Source organism: Mesoplodon densirostris, chromosome 10, assembly GCF_025265405.1.
Source record: "Mesoplodon densirostris isolate mMesDen1 chromosome 10, mMesDen1 primary haplotype, whole genome shotgun sequence".
Classification (NCBI taxonomy): domain Eukaryota; kingdom Metazoa; phylum Chordata; class Mammalia; order Artiodactyla; family Ziphiidae; genus Mesoplodon; species Mesoplodon densirostris.
The window spans coordinates 26,781,983-26,808,389 of NC_082670.1; the positions used below are offsets into that span (position 1 = coordinate 26,781,983).

The 26,407-nt window shown below is 46.5% G+C and overlaps 1 protein-coding gene across 2 annotated transcripts; it reads right to left on the bottom strand.

Moving 5' to 3' along the window:
* Positions 1–715: 715 nt before the first annotated feature.
* On the bottom strand, positions 716–25,190 carry TFAP2B (transcription factor AP-2 beta). Of its 2 annotated transcripts, none has more exons than XM_060109962.1 (7): positions 25,110–25,190; positions 20,319–20,777; positions 15,521–15,581; positions 7,831–8,050; positions 6,164–6,282; positions 3,895–4,036; positions 716–1,016 (listed from the first exon to the last, which is right to left on the bottom strand). In XM_060109962.1, the coding sequence occupies exons 1-7, from the start codon at positions 25,188–25,190 to the stop codon at positions 716–718; spliced, it is 1,383 nt and encodes a 460-aa protein (XP_059965945.1). The 2 variants fall into 2 exon arrangements, with proteins under 2 accessions (XP_059965945.1, XP_059965947.1); XM_060109964.1 differs by lacking the exon at positions 25,110–25,190 and adding an exon at positions 21,961–21,987.
* Between the last annotated feature and the right edge of the window lie 1,217 nt (positions 25,191–26,407).

Below are 26,407 nucleotides of genomic sequence, written 5' to 3' on the forward strand. Positions count from 1 at the left end.
CCCGCGGGCCTCCCGCCCCGCCCGCCTTCACCCTCCCTAATTAAGCAAACGGCCCGGAGTTGGGCCCCCTTGAGTTATGGACACAGGGCGGGGCGGGGGCGGGGTCACCGAGGGGACCACAACAGCGCACCGGAGGGCTAACCACACGCCTTTTCATCCCGGAAGATTCCCGTGACAGCCGGAGGGAGGGAGGGCAACGTAGAAAAAGGGTGGCTGGGAGAGGGGCGAGGTGAGGTGGAAGGGCGGGGACTGCCAGAGAGTTTCCTAAAAATATATTAAAAATTTAAAAAGTTCGTGCGTCTCAGTCAACCAGCTCTCAAAGCACTGACACCGACACGGTTTCTCCGATTTTCTTCCAATAAGTTAGAGTTTTCTCACGTTTAGTCTTATGTTTATTTTCCAAAGGGAAAAAAAATCATGGTTTTCTTTTTATTATCAGTATTACTAAGCTCGAAAGAACCGAAGAGGAAAATCCGGACGGTTGTCTCCAAGTGTATCTTGAAATAGACACTGAGAACCGATACTGTTGCTCCGTGGTACGCCTCAAGTTTTTTTTTTTAAGTTATTTAGCTTTGTTTTTTTTTAACTTTGATTGTATGTGTATTCTACCTAATATAATTCTTCCAAAGCCAATCCAATATTTTTAAAGCTAAAATTAATTTTTTTTCTGTTTTCCTTTTGTATTTAAAACATTTTTCCTTTTTTTTTTAATTTTTCATTTCCTGTGTTTCTCCTCCTTGTCGCCAGTTTTACTACCTGGGCCTTCCCCAGACGTGTGCCTGTTAGTGGTGGTGTTGTTCAAGAACATCTTGTCCATGCCTTTGAGCGCCTCGGTGAGATAGTTCTGCAGGGCCGTGAGCGCGGCGCAAATGGCCGGAGCGCCGAAGCCGTGCGTGATGAGGCTGAAGTGCGTGAGGCAGCTCTGGATCCCCGGCTCCAGGATGGGGCTGGGCCGGCTGTTTCCGATCGGCGTCCGGTCCTGAGCGAGCAGATCCGTAAATTCTTTACAAAGTTGCCTGCAAAGGGGCAGGAGAGGAGCAACAACAATAAGAAAGCAAAACAACAACAACAACAAAAAACACCCTCAGCGTCGTTGTCATTGACATTCGAAAGGAGACGCTCACACGAGCCCAGGGGCGCCCGGTCACGGGAGAGCCGGAGAGCGAGGCTAATGCGGGCGATTCCGCTCTGTTTCCTTTCCCAGCGTTCTCCCTTCTACAGCAGCTGGGACTGGAAGGAAAGCGGGGGTGGGGATTTTAGGCACCCCTTCCATCCCAAAGCCTGGCCTTTCCCCCCGCCCCCTGCCCGTCTTTCCCCCCTTCATTCCAGGACTGCATAAACCCCCGTTTTGGGAAATGTGCTAAGCTTTAGCGTTTGATTTGCAATCTTCAGTAATTTTTAGCTCTTACCTGACAGTTCCTCTAAAAGCCCTTTCCCCCTCCTCTCCCCTGCCTCTCCAACCTCTTGGCGATCAGACTCAAAAAGCCGGGAAAGAGTTAGGGCCCTGGGCCACAAGCCTGTCCCTGGCACAGAAGCAGATTGCTGGAGCCTTGCGTGGCCCAGGGCAAGCAACTGTTTATTCCAGGAGAGAATGCTGATTCCATTCAAAGCAAAAAGCTGTTTACCTGCAGCATTTGAGAAGGGAAGTATTCCCACCACCACCCCCGCCCCGTTTTCCCTTTCTTTTAAAGTATAGGCTACCGAAGATCTTGGTACAACAATATTGTTGTCCATATAAAAGGATTCCCACATTGTTTAAATAAAACCTAAAGGTAGATGGTTAAGACTCCAGGGAGGGTAGAATTTTATTGTTGAAGGTTTTTATTTCAAGGCACTGACAATTTAGAGGAATCTCCCAGCCTTAGAAGTCCTGCGTGCCTAACTATGGACTAAACTTATTTGAGAAATTTTTGATATAGGAGGTGGAAAAAAGGATTTTAGCCCTGAAGGTCCAGTGGCTTGGTTCACCTTGTGGTCAGAGGTATGGCATCCCAAAGGTCATAGCCTTTCACAGGCTGGCAGACTTCTGCCAGCCTGCCTCCACCTGGTCTCCAGGGTGGACCACAGAAAAGAAAAACCACAGAACGCCAATCACAGGCCTCCCTGGGATAGTCTGACACTTGGTGACACCTGGCCTGGCCAACAGGTGAATAGGGCAGATACCTGGAGGCCCATGTCAGTGACCCTGGGGCACCTTTTCCCAGGGGATTACTCCCAGGAGGAGAAATGGCCAAATTAGATGGGGACTACCTCCTCCCCAACCTGCAGCAGCCAGAAAAGGTGTTTGGTTTTAAGGCTGATGGGTACAGGACACTACCAGGAATCCTCTCACTACTCTTTTCTCTGTTCGAAATGCATACATACATCCTCCCAACCAGGAAGAAACGGGTAACAGTTCTGACCTAAATAGGGCAGTTCTTAAGCCAGAGATACCTCAGAATCATCTGTGGGGATCAAATACATACATCCAGGCCTCCACCCTCACTGATTCCCACTCAGGGAGCCTGCGGCTAGGTCCACAAATAATTATCTTGAAAATGCTCCCCAGCTGATTCTGATACTCCCCCCAGGTTAAGAAGTGCTGGCCTTAAGAGAAGCCACAAGCACCCCTTAGGGAAACCACAGAGTTGTTTGTGGAATCCTGTCATCTAATTTAGCCACTTTAGTTTTATTTTTTCCCCAAAGTACCTTTACTCTTTTATAAAGCACCAACAGTTCCCCTGCCACTAGCCACCAGGGCAAGGGGTAAGAGGGCAATCTACTGATAAAGATCTATTATATTGCTAGTTGGTACATCAGAGGAAAGCCTTCTAAAAAGACGGTGGGTGCCAGGTTTTGATCGTTGGAAGAGATGGTTAAAGGCTTTCCTGAAGTTTGTACTCATTACCAAAGTGCCAAAAAGGAAATGCTGAACTGAGGAGAACAAATGCTTAGAGTCAAACATTTTAAATCTTCAAAGCCCAAACCAGGGTCTGTAAGCAATTAAAGTTCTGGGACATTAATATTTTTTGACCCTGCGGAAAGGGGCTATCAAATTCCAATCACGTCTCAAAAACATCTGGACAAATTTGAGCAAATGATTTTTCAGCCTTCCATATATTTCTTTAAATTACGCTGTCAACGTAACAAACCGCGTCCTCCAGCACTAAATAAATGAGCGCCGCTGTTTGGGCCGCGCCTGCGAGAGAAACGTGCGGGCGCACGCAGCGCCGCCCACTGCAGGCTTGAGCCGGCCATAAAACACCAGCAATATGACATCGAAGCCAAAGACAGGAGTAAATCAAATAAATAGAAAACCCACTGTAAAAGTTCAAATGAGCTCTTAGACCTAAATTTAGCCAGAGATTTACTATTTTCCCCTCTGGAGTTGTAGTAAATTTTACGTCTGTGGAAGATGCCAAACAGCAACGTTGGAAAGAGAGTAATTAGAGCTGCGGGTAGAGACGGGTGAACGTGGGTGACATATAGACACCCTGAGCGAGCACGCGTGGCTGTGTGGATAAGGCAGGGAGATGTGGACCCCACGGAGAAATATGCATCCAGGGATGCAGGAAAGAACTGGAACAGGGACCCAACCGGAAAAGGTCTGCCTGCCATCCCCGGGGTTGGGGATGTGAATTGTAAAAAGCCTGGATTCGGATTAATAAAGCCATCCCTCTCAGGAACTAGGAAATAGAGAAAACACACAAATACGAAGCCCATAATCAACGCTGAGGGGTGGGTGCGGAGGGGGGCGAGGGTTCCCTAGCCAGCCAGCCACGGGCTTTACACCACTGAGCTGCTTCCCTGCCCCACGGAGGAAGTCTGCGCTGCCGCTCCCACCGCCTCCTCCCAAGCGAGGCGGCTCCGCAGGTTGGGAGTCTGGGATGAGGACCACGAGTCCAGGACACTCACTTGGTGGCCAGCAGCATATTCTTCCGGGAGTGCAGGTCACTGGGGTCCGTGTGCTGCCGGTTCAAATACTCAGAAACAGCTTTGGCGGGAAACTCCGTTTCGCAAATGTACCCAAAATCCCGAGCTAAGTGAACAGCCTCTCCTGAAAAGACAACCGCAGAGGAAATAATCAGCACCCAGTCCCTGACCATCCCAGGGGCAGGAGGCGTTCCCTGGTCAATTCTGTTATTATTTACAAAAGAGGCCAACTGTTAAGGGTTAATAGCAAAGATGAGACAGATGCCCAAACTAAACGTGGTTCTCAGACCGTAATTAACGTTGATGGAACAAACTTTGTTCCTGCCGCTCTTTCCAGCCTCTCCCTGATCGTCCTTCCAGCCAAGTCCTAGCTAGACATCCCCTGAACAGCTTCAGGTCTCCCACACCCCATGCTTTGTCTTAAGGGAAAGGAGGGCAGGCACTCAGGAGCCACCTTACAATTGCACCTAGATAGACAGTGAGCTGGATAGTCAAGCCAGATTCCCCCTTTCTTTTTAAAAGCATGTTACACCTGCTTTAAATAAAATGTAAACGTCTTCCTATCTTTTGTATCTTCCTATAACAACTAATATATACAAATATAGATCCCTGTGTGTCTATGTCCACATATATTAAAGAATATGTAAATCGTATATGGATCCGTTTCTATCCAGCAATGAAATATTTATTCTTCTTGTCAGTTTCCTGCCAGTTAGGTTTCAGGTTTCTCCTCTTCAGAGGTTCCTGCCATCATTCTCTTACTTAAGGACTTTCTACTGCACAAAGGTGACACAGCAGCTATAGAAAACCTGGACAGCTGAAAGATTCCTTAACTTATGTGGAAGCCCCTTTCGAATAAAGCATTATTGCCCTTTAAAGCATAGCCTTCGGGGTTCAAGGGAAGATCCCGACATGAAAAAGAGATATGTTGAATTATCCCATACCAACGTTATTTTTAAGGAGCATGACTTACTTTTAATCATCATTAGCATAGTAACCAAAGACTTCGGGTACAGTGCTTACAACAACTCATAACACTGAAAACTGCCAAATGAATATTGGCATTTCAGTGTTTTCCAGTTTCCTTCCTTTTCCACCTAAATCCGTCTTGGGCTGAAATTACTTTGACTGCTTTTCAAAATGAAGATTGTGATATTAGCAATACCTTAAAGGGCAAAAAGTAAAACCCCCAGGCTAAGAGTCAACCACTAATAAATGTGGTCGAGAAATTTAGTGACCGCTGTCCCTGGGGGTAAGTCTGGGCCAGGCAACTTTGCCTTAAAGATAGCAAAGTGCAATGCCTGTAAATGTGATGGCTTTATTGTTGCTGCCTAAATATTCTAAGATCCCCTCCTCTAAAAACTAACTCCCCACAGGAGTGTCATTATATCACATCCATAAAAATAGAAGAAAAAACCAAGACCTACATGTTAGACTCTAGAGAAAATTCTACAACTCCCTCCATTAGGTCCATCTGGCTCTATTTCCTATCCCTTCCACATCCCACAGATTCAAATGCAGATCCTCTTGTTCTAGACTGTGGAGAAGATCCTGTTTATTACATATCATAAATATCATCCGCAATCCCAAAATGATGAGCAAATTAGAGTGTGTTTGTTATAAGTATGGGCCTTTAAATTCACAGCTGAAGATCATACACGACTCCCCTCCATGTTTCCTCACTCCCCACCCCATATTTTTCCTAGGTCACTGGTCTTATAAAGCTGTATTTCAATAACAATAAGTCCCAGGTAATCAGCAGGAGATAGGGACCCTGAGAGTGAAACGAGTTTTAAAATAACCATTAGAGGTCATGAATGCAATAATAGTTTCATAAATCGACTGTGTTTTCTACCACTGACGACTCAGAGGTAAAATCTGGGAAGGAGAAGGTGTATAGAATGCATTGCTTCTTACAGAGTTACTCTTGCAGGAGTTCATTCAGAGGGTGTTTCAGGCACCATGTCCTGCACCTGGCGGCAGAGACGACCCCCTACACTGGCTTGGAGACTAGGCCTGAGCACTCTCCAGAGCTCAGGGACCCTTGCATTGTCCCTTGGCCTCTGGACAATTGCCGCTCCCTCTAAGTAAAAGGACCTTTGAACTTCTCTCCAGCAATCGCTTGACATCCAACTCAAAAGGGCACAACAATTGCAATGATTTCCAGTTAATCATAAAACATGTAAAATGTCAGGCTTCAGCCGACAGTTAAGCTCCACCACTTCGTGAAATGGCCAAACGTCTTGCTTACCTTCCACCAGGGAGGTGAGTAACGTGACATTTGCTGCCTTGCGCCTGCCCGCGGGTAAATTCAAACCGATTTTTTCTAGCCTTTCTCGCAAAGATCTCCCCCCATTTTTCGATTTGGCTCTGAAATTGCAAGAATTAACATTCTGATTAACCTCAGAGTGTTCCTGAAACAAAGTTTAGACTTAGCAATCTAAAGCCCAGTGGAGCTTGAAGAGGTTTTAACTTGAGGTTAGCACTTTTTTTTTCTTCCTTTTGGTTATTTGCTGATAGTTTGCTGAGGTTTGCTTAATTTCTGCAATACAGAGCGTAAAAAATATTGAGTCGTTTACTTTTTTTATCTGGTGAGAAAAAAAAAAGATACCAGATGGGAATAATTAGGGTGTAGGTTGTCGGTCCAGAGAAGGTAGAAGTTGCACATTCACAAGCCCAGCTCTTTCCTTGTCATGGAGCCAGTGAGGTGAGCAGAAACCGGGCAAGTACAACCTTGCCAGAAAAAGGGAAAGAGCTGTGTGGTTCAGAAGGAGAAGGCTTGGCCTAAACAGATGGGCTTTGAGAGGAAGAGGTCAAGAGTTGCTATAAAATGGAATTGGGTTAAAAGGGGAAGAAGACTGAAATATGAAACTAATGACGATGGTAATCATAATAACACTAAAACTAGCATTAGAGGGAGTTTAGTTATGTGATAAGCACTTTATATGGATTATCTCACTTAATCGCATAGTAAGTTTCATACACCCACCATCAATGCCCAGGGGTGACTGAAAGAAACTTCCACATCGTGGGGCTCAAAGGACTCAGTTGAAAACTGAACTACAAAGTAGACCAGAGCAAAAGGACTCAAAGTGAGAAAAGTCTGTGGGTCACACCCTTACTGCTTCCCAACGAACCCCCTTTATGTGCTAAGGTCTGAGCGAAACTACAAGAAATAAACAGTTACTCTGACCTCTCTTGCCGTACTGTTCACCCAGCCACTTTTAGGAAAGAAAGGGACTTTCAACCCCCAAGATAGGCTAACTTGAAAAATTCATCTCATGCAATGTCACCTTCATATCAGGGACACTCACCAAAGGGTTCAGGCGTTAGCAGGGACTTTTGGGGAGGCTTTGAATCTTAAGATAAAAGCCACCTCCTTCCCCAGTTTCCACAAGGAGTCTATAAGATTGTCTTTCTCCAATATCGGGGAGCATATGACTAGCCCCAAGGAATAACTGTCAATACTTCTAAAGTGGTGTCATTGTTATTACTGGTGGTGGTACTGAAGAAAGGAAGTCACACAAGTCTAGAACAGAGCTTTTCAAACTGCGGGGCGCAATGCATTAGTGGGACTGGACCAACTTAGTCGGCCGCCAAGTGCACTTTCAAACAAAGTAGAGATCAGAGTACCTTGCAGGTACGAAAGGGGTTGCTCCATGAAACTCCTGTTTTAGGTAAGTTTAGGTTGTGGGTCCCATTCAAGGTAGAGAATGCCTCGAAGGGTCCTGGGGATGGGGAGAGGGGCGCCAGGTGCCGGGCAGTGAAAGTGGAAGGTTCCCAGGCCCGCAAGGTGAGCGGAAGGGCGAGGCGGCGCGTGCGCGGGCGCGCCGAACACTTGGCGGCCGCTGCACGCACTCAGGGATCCGGTTGCTAGGCAACCGCGCAGTATAAAAAGTGGTTGATACGGGGGGTTACCTTCTGAGGACGCCGCCGAGGAGAGACGCATTGAGGCATTCGGGGGGCGACAGCCGTCTCTGAACTTCCCCCACAGTTACTTTGTATTTTGAAGTTGAACTGAGCAGAGACAAACGGCCGGGGACCGAGCAAAACACCTCACCGGTGTTGACAGACATGCCTCCCAGGAAGCCATCCTTATTCATCATCAGCGAAGTCACAGATTTGGGAGGAACCGGAACTAGAGAGGGAGAAAGAAAAATGCCATAAAGGTGACCGGGTTTCGATTCTGGTGACCGGCCGATAGAATGTGTCGCTGAGTGCGCAGGGGGCGAGGCCACAGGGCAGGATCCAAGCGGAAAGCTGCAGGAGGTAGTGTTTGTTCCCGTGGTTCTGCGGTGCGTTCAGAGCACTGTGTACAAACAAATGCAAAAGCCATCACTCCTCTGGAAACTTACCCCATGCGTGTGGACATGTGAGAGTCGCTTGCCGCTGTCCCGCTCACTACACAAATCAAGAAAAACAAGCAGCCCAGAGTTTGGATTGTGCTGTGAAACCTGGCAGATTCGATTCCATCACGTGCTGGCTGTGTGACCTTAAGCATCTCACTAAACTTCTCTGAATCTTAGTGTCCTCATCTGTCTCCTGATAATCACATTTGGTGCTAAAGCCTGGAGGTGATCATCCCTATCAATGATATAAAATAGTAATACCAATGGTCTTTATGGGAACCCTTTCCTCCTCTCCCATTGGACACAAATCTATGGTCATCACTGGCAAGGATCAGGAGGGTGGGCACCATCTGTCACCCTGCCCAAGAACAGCCAAGTAATAATACCATTAAACAGGGGAGTTGGGCCCAAAAGAGCTGCTCATCTCTCTACAGTGGATCCCATTCTTTCCAACATCCTAACAACAGATTCATTTAGAAATGAACCCAAATGCTCCTCTCCAGTGAAAGCAATTCTGCGGTGACATGAATTTTGTTTACAAATTAATGTAAAGCACCGGCTGGTGATTGTTTGGAGCAGTTATGATTCACAACAGGTGCCCTGATCAATCAACCAATCACTCTAATTCATGTGAGCAGCGGTCTTGCCTTGCCCCAGTTGTTTCATTTCGGCAAGTAATTGATAACAAACCGCACTCAAGGTATGTTTTATGCGGAAGTTAATAAGAGCTGACAGCTGGTTGCCACTGCTACCCAGGCGCATTCAGTCTCTTCAGCCTGTATTTCTGTTTAATTGTGTTTCAGTGTCATCTGCACCTCAGGAAGAGGCGGGGCTTGATAGAACCAGAGGCTGGGAATGAGCTGGGAATGAGGAACAGTGAAAGGTCAGCCTCCCAGTTCCCTGACAGTCTCGCTCCCTTGGACTTCTACACTGCTGATGCCCATTTTTCTTCTGCAGGCTCTAGAAGCCACTGGGCAGGCAACATCCCCTCCTGGCTTGCCCTACACCTTAGCTACTTCCATTGGGATCTGAAGCCCCTCAAGCACTATTTGGTGATCACCAGTCCAGGGGATTTATGCAATGTTTCTGGCATGAAAAAGGATGCTTCCATTCCCCCTCTTTCATAAAGACTCTGTCTCATTCTGTAATTCTAGTAAGAGAAAGATATGCTCTTTCTACCATCTGGAGCCTAGAACCCCACACACCAGATAAGTTACATAACCTCCCTTGTCTAGAACAGACTAACCACCCTGAGGGTTCTTGAAACAGCTTATTCTCTCTACCACAGATCCTAGCACTCAGACCTCCATGATTATTTAGAGACTCCTAAAAGCCAGGTAGGTCCCAGATCTTTTATTCCCTATGAATTGCATTTGGCCCCTTATAAACACCTGTAGAAAGGGCTTTCTGAGGAAAGTGGATGGGAAGACTGAAGCATTCCCTTTTTCTACTTCTTAGTAGACATTCTGGGATTTCTGGATCTGTCTACAGAGTCTGTCTCAGGGCAGATGAATGACGTTAGGTACCAGAGTGAATCTTCTGCCCCGTCAAGGCGGTGGTGGGGAGTTACGGAGGGAGCTTTCTTCTTTCTGATTCTCCTCATCATAGTCTCATCAGTGAAGTGCTTCTCATTTGAGAGTGAACCAATGCAAATTTGAAGTGTATTAAATAAATTTGAGTAAAATATGGATTTAAGTGACTTACTTAAAAAAAACAGTGATTGGTGTGGGAACACCCTGTCATTTAATTATCTTGCACAATATCCACATCTATTTTAATATGTCTTTTTTTTCACTGCAGTCCTGATTTCTATATTTCAGATTCATATTCAAGCACTATAAGCAAATAATATATAATCATGGTAACCCTGGGAAAACTTTTCCCCAAAATATAGACGGCCCTTTGTAGTTTTAACATGGTATGAACTACAGAAATAAAATGTATAAAAAATCTCATCTTTGATATTCAGCAACATTTTAAAATTTAAATACTATTTAGAAAGAATATATTAATGGCTTGCCCTACACCTTAGCACTAAGCTGAAAACAGTAAGTTCAGTTCCTGTTTCCCAGACTGGATAACTGAGTATCTCCTGAGAACTGGAATTTTACCTGCTTTTCACAGTCCCAGGCGCCAAATCTCTTGAAAACCTAGGTCTATAGAGACATTTTATAACCTGCCCTCTAACTTCACTATTGTTAATTGCCTGATTTACCAGACAAGAGCAATTTCCTTTGGGGAATGTATATCGCTCCCTCCCAAGGGCTGTACCTTTTTGCATATACATTATCACCTAAATATCACCCACCCAGTCAGCTCCCCTCAGCACTCTGCCGTCTAAGGGGAGGGGGAAGAGGAGGGTGGCGTTGTTTTTTCCCCTCAAAGACCAAGACTATTTGAGCAGAGGTGCTTCAGGTTACATTTCTATTTTCTAATTTAAGTATCAATCTTGTTTGCACCCTCTACTCTCCTGTCCTCAGGTTCTAAACCTCTCTCCCACCCGGGCCTTTGTATTGGTCCCCTAAACTAGACTCTACATATTTCTTGTCCCTACGCTTTTCTAAGTCCATTCTACCTTCCCCACCACTCTCACACATGCTTTCCTCACCTGATTAACCCCATATTTTATTCTCTTTGTCTTTTCCCTTCTGTTTTCCTCCAGCTTATCAATAACCCAGGGAGCAACAGGGCCCGGTTGATTTGTTAGTAATTATGAGTGCACTGCCCCTGCTCACGGAACCCAGAGATGACTAAGATAGGTTTAAATTGACAGCAGGAAATGGTAAGGAAATGGAGCATAGCAAAACACAGCGTGAAGCTTTCAGTTCTTTACATGTTTACAATTTTCTGTGCATACATTAAAACTGGGAGGGTTTTTTTTTTTCTTCCTCTTCAGTTCTCAGTTGGATAGCATGGCCAACTTCTGGACGTAACACCCCCAAATTTGCTCCCCTCTCTTTAAACTTGCATTATATGGGAGGAGAAGAAAAAAAGGTTTAAAAACCGATCAATATTTCATTACAAGGACTGGAGTTCTATTTAAGAGAGAGGAAGGAAAACTGGAGAAAATCTTATTCACTAGTGGACTCTATAGAGCCCAAGTGTTAATAAGTTAGCTCTTCATGTTTATTCTTTAAACTTAAGTATGAAATCACAGCTTTGAGATCTTTGTGTCTGACTGGAGGCAGGTCCTCTGTGGATCTGACCTGCTGGTGGGAGAGAAGGAAGAAATGAACCCATCTAATAGATTGAAGCATAAGTCCCTCTGTAATGCACCTGGACTTAAATATGGAAACTACACCAGGAAGCCACAAGAGGTAGAGCGTTGCTTGAAATAATTATTTCTCACCAGCAGATCACTGCTTTCCTCATACTTGCATTGTTTCTCATCTACCTGCAGGCTAAATGTTATTCCACATGTATATAAGAGCATGTGTATAAATGTGAGCACTGAAATCCTGGAAAGAAAAATAAAAGGATTCCCACAGAGAAAGCTGGAACATAAAAAAAAAAAAATACAAACGTCCAGTGTTGGCATCCTTTAGGGGCAAAGCCTACGAGGCTGAGTTAGGTCCCATCACTTACTCGGTGTGTGGGACCTTGAGAAAATCATTTGTCTTCTCTCTGTCTCAGTTTCCACACTGGGGGGTGGGGATGGGAGTTGGAGAAGAGTGTCTAACCTTTCCAGCTTTGAAATTCTATGAACTCTGATTTCTCCCTGGGTGGCTGGAAACGTAGCTGAGAGTCTCTAGTTGAATAAATACCAATTGGGATCCAAGTCAGCTCTGGAAATGTGAACCTCTCCATTTGAGAGGAAACTCATACCTTTCTCAAAGGCTCCAACAGATTCAGAAGGAGGAATCCCAACAGAACCCCTTGTAATTGAAATTGGCAATTTCTATATCTCCCCCCACCCAGAGAAAATCCACCCCAATCAAAGTGTTTTTGTGGGGAAGGGGCCAGAACTAACGGGAAAAAAGTGGGAGAGAACAGGAGGTTGAACTGAAACTAACCAAACAGGATATCCCTAAGACCAATGAAAATGCCCCACAGTCACAACATTTGGACCCTGGACTCCAGCCACTCTGGCCTTTCCAAGAAATCCCAGCATCTTTTCTGCTACCTAAGGCGTCAAGTCGATTGCATATTGGCCTCTAATTGCACCAAAACCTTTTTCTGAAAGCCTAGGTGAGCCTCCTTTAGGTTAGGCTGTAGGCTGGTGGCAGTGATCATTTACGTGAGCTGGGCACCACCCTGCCCCCTCCCAGCCCAGATTCCTAATCTTAATGGAACTGAGAGTTAAGAATGATTTTTTAATGTCTCGTTGGATTTTTAGACTGTTAATGCACCGAATCCTTCTCATTATTACTTTATTGATTGCTCATGGACCAGCCCCCTTCAAATCGTATTAACCACCCTCTGCCGGTTTAGATTAGGAGAGTTTAAAAAGCACCTTTCATTACTCCCCCCACTCCTGCCATGGAGTTGAGACTCGCTGGCTTAATGGGAGCTCTAATGGGGCAGCTAAGAGGAGAGGGGCCCCCATCCCTGCCGATTGCATTAATAGCTCAAAGGGGGCCAATACAGAAAATTAGCCGTAAACGAGCTCTGGAGATCTTCAAATGAAAGAGCCATTTATCACGCTGGCTACCTTCACTCCACTCGTTTGCTCTCTCTACTGGGAACAACTCATTTCCTCTTAACTAAATTACTTCAGAAATGTCAGCTAAGCCCAGATAGCAAACATAACAAGAGAGCTCACCTACCATCTATGGGGTGATAGCAACACGGGTGAAAACTGGACTGGTTAAATTTTAGGAGGGAGACCTTCCATAATTAGAGAGAGAGAGACACACACAGAGACATATATCCTTTATGTCTTAAGTCTTCCGCCTTCAATATATCACACAGAAGCAGAGGCACCTAAACCTGGGCCAGTTGCTGCCTTTTTTATTAATAAGGTAGAATTTTTTAAATCACTCTAAAAGCCCATTAGAAAACAAACAAAGCAACCTAGTCCCTTGCCAGTTGTTGAAATTTAGAATATTTAGTTCAGGAAACGTTCTCACCTCCTCTTTTATGAAATTAATCTCTGGGAGTCATCCCTCATAAAGGTGGCGGAGGGGCAGAGACGGGAGACCAGAGGGCAGGGAAGGAGCTAATGAACCCATAACCTTATTTTAAGTGATTCACAGTGATCTAGAAAAGTAAATCAACCACTTATTCCTCTTTTGCCCATGGCTCTCCAAAGATAAAAATATATTAGTATATTTTCATCATGTAATAAAGCAAATACCTGAAATATTAAATAATAGAATTGACCTCACACTTTATATTCATACCACACTCCCTAAATCAATAAAATGACTGGGGTGCCACTTAGATACTTTAAGCTGCACATTTTTTAAAAAAGATTCTGGAGGCCATAAGAAGTACTCTGCGTTTCCAGAACAGAACCAGTGACATTAGTCAGCATTCTCCTCTTCTTATTCCTGGAGATACCCATATACATACATATTCACATTTCACTGACAAACATATACAAGCCCTGAAACCAAAGCATCCCACATCTAAGAATATTTTCAGCTCCATTTTGTTAGGTAAGCTACGTTCCAAATATTTTTATTGGCCTGGCTGTTAAGAACATTTCTGATTGGTCATCAGTTGGGCATGCCCTACAGCCAGCCCCAACGCTGTTTCTAGGATACAGAACCCTGAGCTAAGGGGTTCTAGCTTTCCATGAAAAGGGACGGAAACTAAAACAGAAAAGAAACCAAGAAAGCCAATGAAGAAGCGCCTCTCCTCCTCCCCATACCCACCTCCCATCAACCAGCAATTAACCAGAAGAGAAGACCCAGGAGGAAATGGTGAAAGTGAGCTGTCAGCGCAGTTGCAAATCAAAGCACGAGCCTGAGTGTCCCAGCAAAACCAAACCCTGGCATTAAAAACCGTAACGATACTATCTAAAGAAGAGCAGGAGAGATGTTTGGAGCAACACTTAAAATAGTTTTGCCCCAAACCCTACTAGTCTTCTTGGGGATATTACGTTCCAAAGCCAAATGGCATCATTTCAGGTACAGCTTCCGCCTCCCACCTCCCACCTCTCAAAGCGACTTTTTCTGCTTTTGTGAGAGAAGAAAATTGAGAACACCTCACCCTGTTTGGAATCCTTCCTTCACAACCCTCCTATTCTACCAGCTTGATTCTGCATTACTTTCTGAAGCATCTTTTTCTCTTTTACTTGTTTTTGTGAATGTCCTCTGGCTCAAATGAATCAGAAGTGACTGCAGCTAGGGACTGTTGACACCAGACAGAAGGACAGGCCTTCTCCGGCATCGATAAGAAAGGGTTATAGTAGTTAAAATTGTAGCTCCAAATACCAGTTCTTGTGATAATTAAAGATTGCACTGTTTACACATTCAAACTCCTAAATTTGTGGCGTGTGAGTGACATTCGGGCCTTTCGGCAGGCAGCCATCCTAATCGCCAGGCATTCTCTCAGTGACTGTCAGAGAAGAGGGGGGGAAAAACTAAGCAGCTGCAATACGCCCGAAATGAGTTATTGTAATTACATTTAATTAGTTTAATTAGTTAATTATTTTGCTTACAGCTGTACAAGAGACTGCAAACATTTGTTAATATCACATGCCCTTTAACAGTATGGGGTGATTCCACAGTCACACTAAATCATGAATGCATATGTAGGAAGATTGAGAAATGTGCAGAGCCCGGCTCAGCTTCTCAGGAAAAGCATATTTAGCAACACATTTGGCACAATTTTTAAAAAATCAGAAGACACAACTCATAAAACACAGAGAACTGGGAACAAAATGACCACCCCAAAAATACAAAGGCCAAGAGAGAAGGAGCTACCCCAATGGCATAAGGTTTAGCTCAACAAACTCCAGTTATCAATGAAATAACTATAGCATATTTTTGAAAGCAGTGTCTCCCAGCCAGTTCCATATGTGATGGTAGTTCAATTATTTACAATGTATCTAGAATTGCTAGCGAAGGTACCGTGAGAAAAATGGCAATAGTTTCTGTTCCTCTGTCTCTCTCATCCGGGTTTCTCCCTGCGGTCCCCCACCCCCATTCCTTCTTCCCAACAGGCATTTTCATCCAGATAGTCGCTGTGCTATGATTGTGAACACACATTTGTGTCTTATAAAATAATGAAACCCTTCAAAGTGAAAACTCATCATAAAGACATGAACGTGGAGGAAACTTTTCTTACTTTGCGGGGGGAAGGATCCATACCTTTTTTTATGACAGACTGGTCCAATAGATTCATGCCGCTGTTATTGGCATCTTCAACTGACTGTGAATATAAAAACATCGCTATTCAAATCGACTGGATATTAAAGAATCACACTCATAAATCATGTCATTCCAAACTGGAGTTGCTGTTATTTCCATTTATATTAATTCACAAAGGGAGGTTTTATTATTATCATTATTACCTCCAAATGGACACAGAAATGAAATTCACCCAAATTATAAATTCTTCCAATGGAAGAAGAGGAAAAAGGAAACTGTGAGAGACATCTGGGATGCAGGATTGGTTTAGTTATTACATTAAACATAGATATTACATAGACACATAAACTTTTATATTATTTGCTCTTATGAGTTGTGAAAATCTGGCGGCACTGAAGGATTTTCACCAATATTAGAGCAATTTCTGTTTTCTATGCTATCCCAGTGCATCTTAACCCCAGAGTCATTTTACAAATACATAATAGTTTACATTATAGGATTTTAATTAAAGTCTGAGCAATTTGGAATGGAATGCAAACAGCAACACATAGGAACACGTCTGCAGGCTGTCAGGACCACACACCCACTGCAGTTCACACACATCCCTGTGCTGGGTGAGCTTCCTGCTGCAGGACAATCGCTTGCGGGGGACCTGCACAATCTACTCCCCTCCCAACCCTGCCACCTCTGCTACCCAGCAAGAAGCACACCTGTTAGGAAGGCAGTAACTACAGACACACCAACATACACACACACACACACACACACACACACGGAGGATCTCCCAGTCAGCACCTGGGTAATGGCAAAGAGCATTCACCTTCCTTGCCATTTTCATCCCAGAGAAAGAAAGTTTCGACCCTAGATGTTGGCTGCATCTCAGAGGGGAAATAGCTGTTAGAATGATATTCTTACTGTCAGGATGCACCAGAACAGGGTTCTAGCCGTGTATCCCAGGGCATCCAAAGGCAGTGGATTCCCTCCCCCTACTCCCAAGAGAAAATCAATGCTAGGCCTTTCTGCCATGTACAGCTGCTTTCCTTGATCCTTAGACACCTATGTTTGGACTAATCTGTCACCCACTCTACAGAGGAGTAAAAAGCAAAGGGCTTGTAAGGGGGGTTGTGTTTAGACAGCACTTCCCACCCACTCAAGCTGCGTCCCCAGACAGGGGGTGTGTTCATTACAGAAAGAGACTGTGTACCCCAAACAAGCAGCACATTAGAAACGAGATGATCTAATCATGGAGGGGTCATGTTCATTTGTTTCTTTCCGTTTTTCATAGCCACTCTTCTGTTCTCAGAAAGATGGGGAAAATTGTTATTCTCCGTAAGGACCATTTTCCATGCATGCCATCTCCAACTTAAGAAATAGTACAAAGCTTAAAAAAAAAAAAAAGGCTTCATGTAACTTGTTCGGAACTCCCAGCAGACCCCACCATGCACGCGGGCGCGCACACACAAGATTCACGCCTTTTGTGCTCACGTGTCTACAGTGGCGACGTGTCCACGCAGAACAGAAATATCCGCCTGTATCTGTGGGCGGGCAGACCCGCGATCTCACAGGCCCCGGACCGTGAGCGCCCACACCTCACCCTCACGTCGGTACGTAAATATGTATATACGCCTCATCAGCGACGTGGGGTAGTTGTGGTAGTTAATGAGAAGGCTCTTGTCTGATTTTCGATCTAATTACGGACGCCTGCTGGGTTTTTGTACAGGATATTCACGCAGCATGCTGGCGCTTAATCGTCACAGGGAGGATCGTAAAGATTTAATTAGGACTGCATGCGGAAGCCCAGTAAACGACTCAGACTCGTAATTACTAGACTTCTTTAGTTAAAAGTGATACCAGGGGTTGCTTTAAGACACTAGGGTGTGTTTGAGTGTGTGTGTGTGTGCGTGTGTAGGGCTTTGACTTAACATCCTTATATGTTTACACTCTTAGGTAGTAAAGGTGATGAGAGGTTAGGAGCAAAGATCGGAAGAAGGAAAGAGGTGTTCACAGCAACTAAACAAGCTCCAAACTAGGTGTCACCTCACGCTCTCTTCTTTCTGATGCTGTTTTTCTGAGTTTTAAACACCGCCCCCCTCCCCACGTGCGCGCTCACACACACACACACACACACACACAATGGGTAGAATGTAGCATACCCAGAACCCAAACAGCGATTTGCTGGTTTAATAGCCCCTGTGAGTAAATTGAAAGAGAAATTGACAGGGTTTTATAGTTTCATTTAAAAAATTATTAGAAGCATTTGGTTAATTAGCTCTCCTCATTTGCTTCTCTCACGGTCGGGGCGGTGGCCCCGCGTGTGTGTCTGGGTCACACAACATCTCCCCCCAGCCCTAGGCCAGGTGAGCACCGCTGGGTGTGAGAGCCCCCGGCCTGGCAGCGCCCTGGGATCTGCCTGATCCGCGGCTGAATTGGGTAGGGGGATCCAGCACACACAACAGGCCCTTGAGATGGAACGAGTGACTGGGGTCCAGGCTGAGGCACACCTGGTCCCTTTTACAGACAGGTGGGGCGCAGCCCACGCATCCCGTAGCTGCAGGAAACGCGAAACGCTGAAACCGCCATCAGCTCCTGCAACTTTAGCCGCCGCCCCCCACCGCGTTCCAGATCCCTAAGTCAGAAGTGGATCCTCCGGGACTGGACGGAGGAGGCAGAGCCTCTGGATTCGAGGGTCTGGTCCTAGGTCCATCTCTTCCCCTGTCTTTCTTTGTCACCTGCCCCGTGTCACGTCAACCACACCCCGGCCTCAGGACGCCTGTCATCGCGGCGGAGACAGAGATCGCCCCAGCCCCTGTCGTTCCCCTCCTGGGACAGGCGCGGAGTGTATCCCCCGAGACCCCTTGCAGTGAGGGTCGACCCGAGAAAGTCCCGCGGGCCTCCCCACCTCGCCAGGCGACCTGCTGGGATGCATCCGGGGAGGAACGGGGAGAGGTGGGGTGGGCGGGGAGCAGCGAGGGCCCTGGGCCTGCGCTGTCTCTGCTCCGGGCTCTGTCCACCTCCCGGGTCTGAGCTCCGGCCACAACTCCGACAAGGGTGCTCTCCCAAATGCACATCGACCTGGCCCTGTTTTTCTCTGGCCCCTTGCATTTGACCAAAACACTCCAAACCGCTCACGATTCTCTCTTTCAAAAAACAAAAAACTAAAACCAAAGAAATCTGTTCCCTCTTTGGGCGCAATCCCTGGGTTCGGTCGCCTAAACCACTAGGCCTGCCGAGTGTGGTGACACGGCCAGTGCAGCATTGCCAACAGCAACGCTGATGAGTTGATCCACTTTCATTATCTAGCACTTTGAACCGTACCCAGAAAGGTTAATTTAAAAACTTTTCCCCCCAGACATATATTACCCCAATGCATTAAAAAAAAACGATTAAATATTTCCTTTCTCATATGATATTCTGAAATGAGCATTATCTCCAGACAGGGACAGTTAAGCTCGGCTAAATCAACAAAACTACCATTCTTATGACTATGGGTAAATCCAGCCACAACTCAGGTGATTCTGTCATTTTTGGAAATATTAAATAACTGAATTTCCTTGAAAGCAGTAAACCATCATAGACTACACACAGACAGCACTTAATTCTGTCCCCACATTTTAACTGTTCAAAATACATTTTCTTCAGCAAGGTAAAGAGGAAGGACTCATGCACCCTTTCGCTTTCCCATATTGTTTTCCTTTTCTTCAGAGGTATGTCCATAATGATGCATAATATATACAACCATGCCAATGAGACCGAAGGATCCATTGAATACCTTTCAACCATATTTATCTTTTCTGGAGACTATTTAAATTAGGGAGGAAAAGGAGACCTGCTCAGAATCACCCAGAGAGTTTTTATAAATCATTTCTTTGATGTTTCTTTGTTTAGTTTAACCAAGTATTCTCCACCAAATCAGGCTCCATTGTGTAGGTTGCAGATGGGATAGTGAGTGGGTGGGGGAGTGTTTGGAGCCTTTTAAGAAACAAACATATGATGCCTCTTCAACTGGGGTGGTGACACTGGGGAGAGGGTATTAGTGGACAGGAGGACTGGAGAACATTGCTCCACAGTCGTTTAATGGTCCAAAGGGGGAAAAGAATCTCCAAAATCACATGTGTCCTCATGAATTCCCAAACAGAATTATGACTTTCTGGGTCTCTCCTCACAGATCTTCCATTTCTCACATGATGACCCTGGAACTCAGTTATCTTGGAAAAGGGTTCAACAGCTTATGGGACATTCAAAGTAAGACCTGGCTTGGACAAAATAGCACATGTTTTTCTTCCACTGTGCATTGTCATGCTTAACAAAGTCTTTGCAAATCCAGCAAGAACCTCTATAGAGGTCCCTGCACCTCCACGCTGTAGCTTCAGGCAGTCAGGACTCCATCTGCCATGTCAGGGGGCCCAGGCCCACTACTGGGCATGCAGAGCGGGTGGGTTGGGGAGGGCACCCAGCTTGCTCGCACGAAGCGCAAGAGAACAGGAAGGAGTCTCATAGCTAAGGCAAGGCAAAAACATCTAGCCTTGATTCTGATGATCCTAAACTAGCAAAACACACATATATTTTTCTCCTTCATTCTTTCATTTCTAGTGCTTCTAGCTTTCATCATCGGACCTCCAGAAATCGCCACTAGAGAGCCATACACGTATACACACAGTTCCGTACGTGGTGTCCAGCTGGTGCTGTTCTAAAGATGCAAACTACCTCCCCCAAAGGAGACACAGCTGTCCCTCCCTGCGTGTCCCCCCTCCCGGGGCATTTGTTATTGTTTACTGTGTGTTTGTTTGTGTGCCGTTACCTGGACGTCTTCCATCCCGGGGTGGCCGAGACCGTGCAGCGAGAGGCTGTCACCCATGCCCGCGTCCAGGCCGTGGTGTGCTGAGTGCAGGAGCACGTCCGGCCGGCGGACCGAGTGGTAGTCCCTCCGGGGGTCGAGGCCCGATAGCTGGGGCAGGGCGGCCCGAGGCTGGGGCAGGAGAGAGCTGGCTTCTGAACCCACTTCTTGCCGCTGTCGCTGTCCCCAGGGGTGCTGCTGGGGCTGGTGCAGGGGGTTCAGGGAGTAGGGGTCGTTGACGTGGGAGTAGGGGTCCTGGCTCTGGTGGTAGGGGAGCGGCTGGTAGGGGGGCGGGAAGTAGGGTGGCTGGAAATCTGACGACGGCGTGTGGGACAGCGGTGGGGCGCTGGAGTAAGGTCCTTGGGACACCGAGCCCAGCTGGGAGAGCCGTGAGCTGTGACTCGGGACGCCATCGTGCCGGTCCTGGGAGCGGAGAGAAGAAAGAGAGAGAGAGAGAAGGGGAGGAAAAAATACAATCGACAAATGGAGAAGCCCGCCTTTGGCATCTTCTTTTTCCCGGGATAGGGGACGCAAGAGTCTGAAACTTAGACTCCCAAGCTGACTCAGAGGGTACATGATTTCAGCAATTCCAAATGTGAGGCTTTGGGGGGAAAAGGGGGAAAATCACCCACTTAACCAACATCTAAGCCCTCTGTTGGGGTGCAAAGCCGGCAAAAGGGGTGAGGTAAAGTAACAGTGTGTATGGGGGGAGATTCTCAATTCCCTAATGAAAAATACAGGAGTCTGACATAGGGTATTTGCTCTTCTGGGTGTTTTAAACTATATTTTCCTAACTCTTCCAGAGGCCCCAAAGCATGACAAATAAAACTTCATACTATTAGCTGTGCTGTTCCTCTTCCTAACCCAGCCGGCTGACCAGGAGCTCCCCACACGACTTGGTCATTCCAGGAGACCCAGGAATCTGCCTGATCTGAGTTTCCAGTCCCCCTCCCTACCCAAGAGGAATTAAATAATTTATGTAGTGTTTGATTGAAATGGATCTCATTCGAAATCATATCCTGAGTCGCTGTTAAAGTTGAACTGTGGTTCGCAGGAGTTTTTCTAAGGTTGCTTTTCTAAATATATCTATTGCTGTCCTACTCCAGGGAATGAAAATGAAGGACCTGGGGTTGGGAGGGGGAAAAAAAAAACGAACAAAAAAAGGCCCAGACAACTTAGTGCTGGTCCTAAGTGGAGTGCTAAACTCAGTGAAAAGGGAGGGGGGGAGGTGTGTGTGTGTGTGTGTGTGTGTGTGTGTGTGTGTGTGTGTGTGAGTTTCTCCCTCTCCTCTGTGGAAATGCCATGGTAAAGTCCCCATGGTTCTTTTTGGAGAAATAGTCACCTAAATTTCCAAACTGCAATGGCAAATAAAAAGTTTTTCTGTTCGGCCTCCCCCCCTCCCCAGTTGACTCATGGAGCTCAGACGAACACACAATGCAGAGAAGCAGCTGCAGCCTCGTCCAATTATGGTGCTAAATTACCAAGCCAAAGGCGCTCGAAGGAAGACAGAGACGAGAGAGTGAGACTGCACACACAAGAGACAGAGACAGAGAGACAGTAAGAGAAGGGAGCATGCAATTCTGGTACAACGTGAATCCAGACTCACCATGGATGAATAGGTGTGGACTAACATCTGGAAAAAAAAGCCTGGTTACTTCTCAAAATCAAACAATGATTTAAAAAAAAAATCAAGGAGTCCAGCAGAGAAACGAGCTGGACACAGGAGCCGAGCTTGAGGTGTTTCCAGGACAAGCCATCAAAAAAAAAAAAAATTGACCCCCCCCCAAACGAGATTGGCGTCGCCTGTCACACACACACAGAGCTGTTCATCGGTCTCTTGCTGTGTTTTTGGCTTTTTTCTTCTGCGGTTCTTCGGGGCTCCAGAAGCAGTCCTCTTCCGCCCGAAGCTGGGCTCAGACTGCTCGGCCGCCCCTTCCTCCCTCCGCTTGCCTACACCTCCTCATAATAATTGATATTCATGACTATTAATATTACACGAGTACTTTAAAGGGAGAATGGAGGACAAATGGAGCGTGAAGCAGCAGCGGGCGCAGAGCTCCCTACTATTGTAAATGACGTTCATTCAGTGGAGAATTACTAGATGTAATCAGACGAGGGGGCTGGCGAAGGCAGACCGGGGAAAAAGTTTAGCAGGAAAGAGGCAGAACTTCAATTAACTGAGCCGGGGACGCGCGTAAAGCAGCCCCTGCTCCCTTGGACCAGGCGGTGAGGGAGACAGCATCGCTGGGGGCTTGTGCAGAACGTAGGTGTCCTGGTTTCTGGAGAGGGACTTTCCTACTGGGAAGAATGGATCGCCCTAGGTGCTTCCTGTGCAGATTAAAAAACAAAATAAAAAGGCGTTGCCTCCTCCTTTGGAGGGGAGAGCAAAGTAAACCGGTGGGCCCGGTTGTTTACAGTGACGTTTGCAGACTTTCACGCATACTGGAGATTATGCTTATTTATTAAAGGAGAGAGGCGAGATGGGGGCTTTCCATCCCTCGTGCAGCCTTTCCCTCTTTAGTGCTTCTGCAGTCTGTGATTTTTTTTACTTCAATTTAAAATATATGCAATCAATCTTCAAGTACACTAAACTTATCCTTTCCAGGCAAAGCCAGGGGCAACAGAAAACCTTTTTGGATGTTTCAGGAACCCGTTCAACTGGCCTAACTGCCATTTCTGTTAAAGTTCAACCTTTCTCCCGACTTAAATAGGCTCCTTCCACCGGGCTGCGGGTTCTCCTATATTTTTTGAGCAGAAAAATTAGGCAGATAGGAATACCTGCAGGATTTTCTCTCTCTCTCTCTCCTCTCTCTCTGTCTCTCTCTCTGTCTCTTCTCTCTCCCTCCCCCTTTATTCTCCCCTCTTTCCCTCTTCCACTCCACCCCTCCCTCTTCCTCCCTCCCTCCCTCCCTCCCTGCTTTCTTCTCTCCCTCCCTCCTTTCCCATTTAGCCAGTTTACCTTCCAGACTCTTAGAAAGAGTTTTATCCTGCTTACTTTTCGGAACCCAGTGAAGTCCCTCTCTGTATACCCTGAGCTATTTACACCGTGGCCCCTTCCCCACCCGTGCCAAGCCCACTTCGGGCGCTCACATTCTTTAGGACAGTTCTAGCTCCTTCGACTAGACCATTATCCCGCCTGTTAAAGAAGGAAGAGGAGGCCGAACAGAAACAAACCCCACCAGGCGGAGGCGCGGCTCTTCGTTACAGTCAATACACAACCACAAAGAGGAGAGGAAAGCCCCAATCATCATTCCGCAGAAAGACGAATCTCCTCTCTCCCTCTCACCTCTCTCTATCTCTCTCTCTCACACACACACACACACACGCACACACACGCACACACCCCCCAAAATCAAGATTCGGGGCTGGGCAGAGCTGCGAGGCTCCAGGCGCGGGCGCCGGGCGCTGCTTGCGAAACTCAGCCGGGCAGCGGCGGGGCGCGCGTGGGCTCCGCGGAGCCGCAGTCTGGGTCGCGGGGCTGGGCCGGCGGCGTCGGGAGGAGCCCGTTCCTAGCGTACGCACGGCGGCTCCCTGCCCGGCTTTCAGGAGTCGTCCCGGAGCCGGCGGGATGGCGTGTCCCCCGCGGGGTGGGGATCCTCTTGGCGTCCCATCGCGACCGCTTCGCCCGACCGAGCGCTTCCCGCGCCGATCGCTCGAGACTTGGCTTCTCGTGTTCCCTCCCCTCTCCGACTTCCCCTCCTTCCGACCTCCGACCGCTGCCCGCTCGCCAGCTTCTACCTTCCCCGTCCCTTACTCCTCTGCCCCTTTCTCTTCGCCTTCCGCCAAGTTTTTCTTTCCCGCTTCCCTCCCTCGACGTCTCCTCGGAGTCTTCGCTTCCCCGCTTCCCCTCACGCCTAATTCGGGGACTCCCAGGCTGGTGAGCTCGGAGCGAAGTTCCGCGGTCCTGGGCCGCCGTCCCCTCTCTGCCCGGCAGCCCGGCCCACGCGCAGCCCCGCCGCCCCGCCGCTCCGTCGGCGCCCGAGACCCGAGCGCACGGCCGGCGCGCCCCGCCCGCGGGGAGGCAGGCTCCCGCCTGGCTTCGGGCAGCATCTCCACCCGCGTCTCCCTGGCCTCAGCGGTAAAGAATGGTGCGCACTCGACCCGGGCAGAAATTTTCGTTAAAAATGCTAAGACATGGGGTGGTTTGGACGCCCCGACTCTCAAAGAAGCAAAACACGAGAAAAAAAGAAAATTAAAAAATTGTCTGTTACGGCTCCTTGGCTTGTGCTCTCTCTACATCCATCTATCCATCTGTCCGTCTATCCGTCGACCTCCCTCCTTCTATATGTTCGTCCTCTACTGGGATCCGTTGGTTATCGATTTCAAAAATGTTATTGAAAATAAAAATTAAAAGCTCGAATCTGTTACGAAGTAGTCTTGAAAACCTAATTCTCTCCCACACTCAAAACGTGGAGAGCCTCTGCCTTTATCAGTCTCTATTTTCTCTGCCCACATTCACTAGCACACTGCTCCCCATCAGATACTAAAGGGGGGGGGCGACGAAGAAAGAAAAATAAAATAACAAAAAAAAAAGAGAAATCCCCTAAGTTAAAGTCGTCAGATTTCCACCTTAAAGTCCTTTTTCAGAATAGCGAAGTTTCCCCATCCAGCTTTTCTAAAAGTTGGAGAAAGCTGAGAAAACCGACCGGAAATCTATGAGCAAATAGCTTAAAAATATAGATGAGTTGGGGGAGTCAAGAAGCTCAAATTCTCTATCTGCAAAGCTCTAAGGTGCAACCGGGGGTGTCGGCTCACCTCATAGATATCTTCGTACTTGACATTCTCCACGAGCTTCCAGAGCATGATGGCAGCCGGGTCTCTAGGAGGTGAGTGCATTCATGTGAGGAGCAGATGTCTGGCTTCTCAGGACTCCGCTGTCTGTAATGATCCATCTATAATTGGAAATGGGGGATACACACCAAATCCGACGCTCCTCTCCCATCTCAACTTATATCTGTTGTCTCAAACAATAGGCTGGAGAAGTAAGCCTCAGCTGAGAGAAAAACATTATTACACACACAGGAGTTAGATGCAACCCACAGACATATATTTATAAAAATCATAAACACGTACTTATACCCAGACACCCACATTTAGTTATATAAGCACCCCTGGGTCACACAGAGCCTACAGACTCTAAACATGCATTTAAAGGAGAGAGAGTCGGTCAGTGTGATTAATATAAATACAGACATTTAAAAACCTCTATATTGAAAATGATGAATCATTGTAGCCACTGACTAAAGTCTTTACAGTTCATAAGGAGAAACCAGGATGCCAACAGTCCCCCATTTTCTATGCAGATTTTTAAAGGGGGAAGATTACTGAGATTTTTAAACACAAAAGCTCCTCTTCTTGTTTGTTCAGCAGGAGGGTTTTGAAAGCTGGATTTGGGGATTTTAAGGGTGATCTCTCTGTGTTGATGGCTACACAACTTTTTCTTTTTTTTCACTGTATTTTAGTCACTGTAGAACAAAAAACCCGGCTCACCACAGTGACCATTTCTCATATTTTCCTGCCATTCTGCCCAACAAATTTGAAACCTTAAATACTGTATGAAGCACCTCAGTTTGTACTGCTTATCGTTTAAGGGTTGTTTGTCTGTATTTTCAGTGGATTCCATGTGCCATTCTTTTCTTGGCTGAAGTCTCCATTTTATGAAGGTTTTTTTCTTTTCTTTCTTTTTTCAGATGAACATACGTGCACAATCACACAATGTTAATTTCAAGCCTTCTTTGCAGAGGCATGGGACATTTTATATCTGCATCTGCTGTCTATAACTTTTAAGTGGTTTTAATCATGGAGAGTCAAGAAATGGTCGCCTGAACCTCTGGAAGGTTTAAGCAGAATGTTTTTCAAGGAGATATTGAAAAATACTATACGGTGTGTGGGTTTTTTGTTTGTTTTGAGTGTATTTTTTCTTGGTAAGGTGATTTGTATAGCTTCCCCCTCCCAAGAAAAGGAAAACATAAACATCAACAAGAACAAAGTTAACCAAACTTCGAAAATGGGCACCCTTTAAGGCACAGTGTTTCCGAATTTCATCACAAAGT

What these genes read in the sequence shown, in the direction of transcription:
- TFAP2B (XM_060109962.1), bottom strand. Translation starts at nt 25,190, where the DNA reads ATGCACTCACCTCCTAGAGACCCGGCTGCCATCATGCTCTGGAAGCTC. An exon ending in CCAGTCTGTCATAAAAAAAG is followed by an intron (nt 8,051 to 15,520) that starts GTATGGATCCTT and finishes CTCCCTCTCTAG; the next exon opens with TTCCGGTTCCTCCCAAATCT. An exon ending in CTCGGCGGCGTCCTCAGAAG is followed by an intron (nt 6,283 to 7,830) that starts GTAACCCCCCGT and finishes TTGCAATTTCAG; the next exon opens with AGCCAAATCGAAAAATGGGG.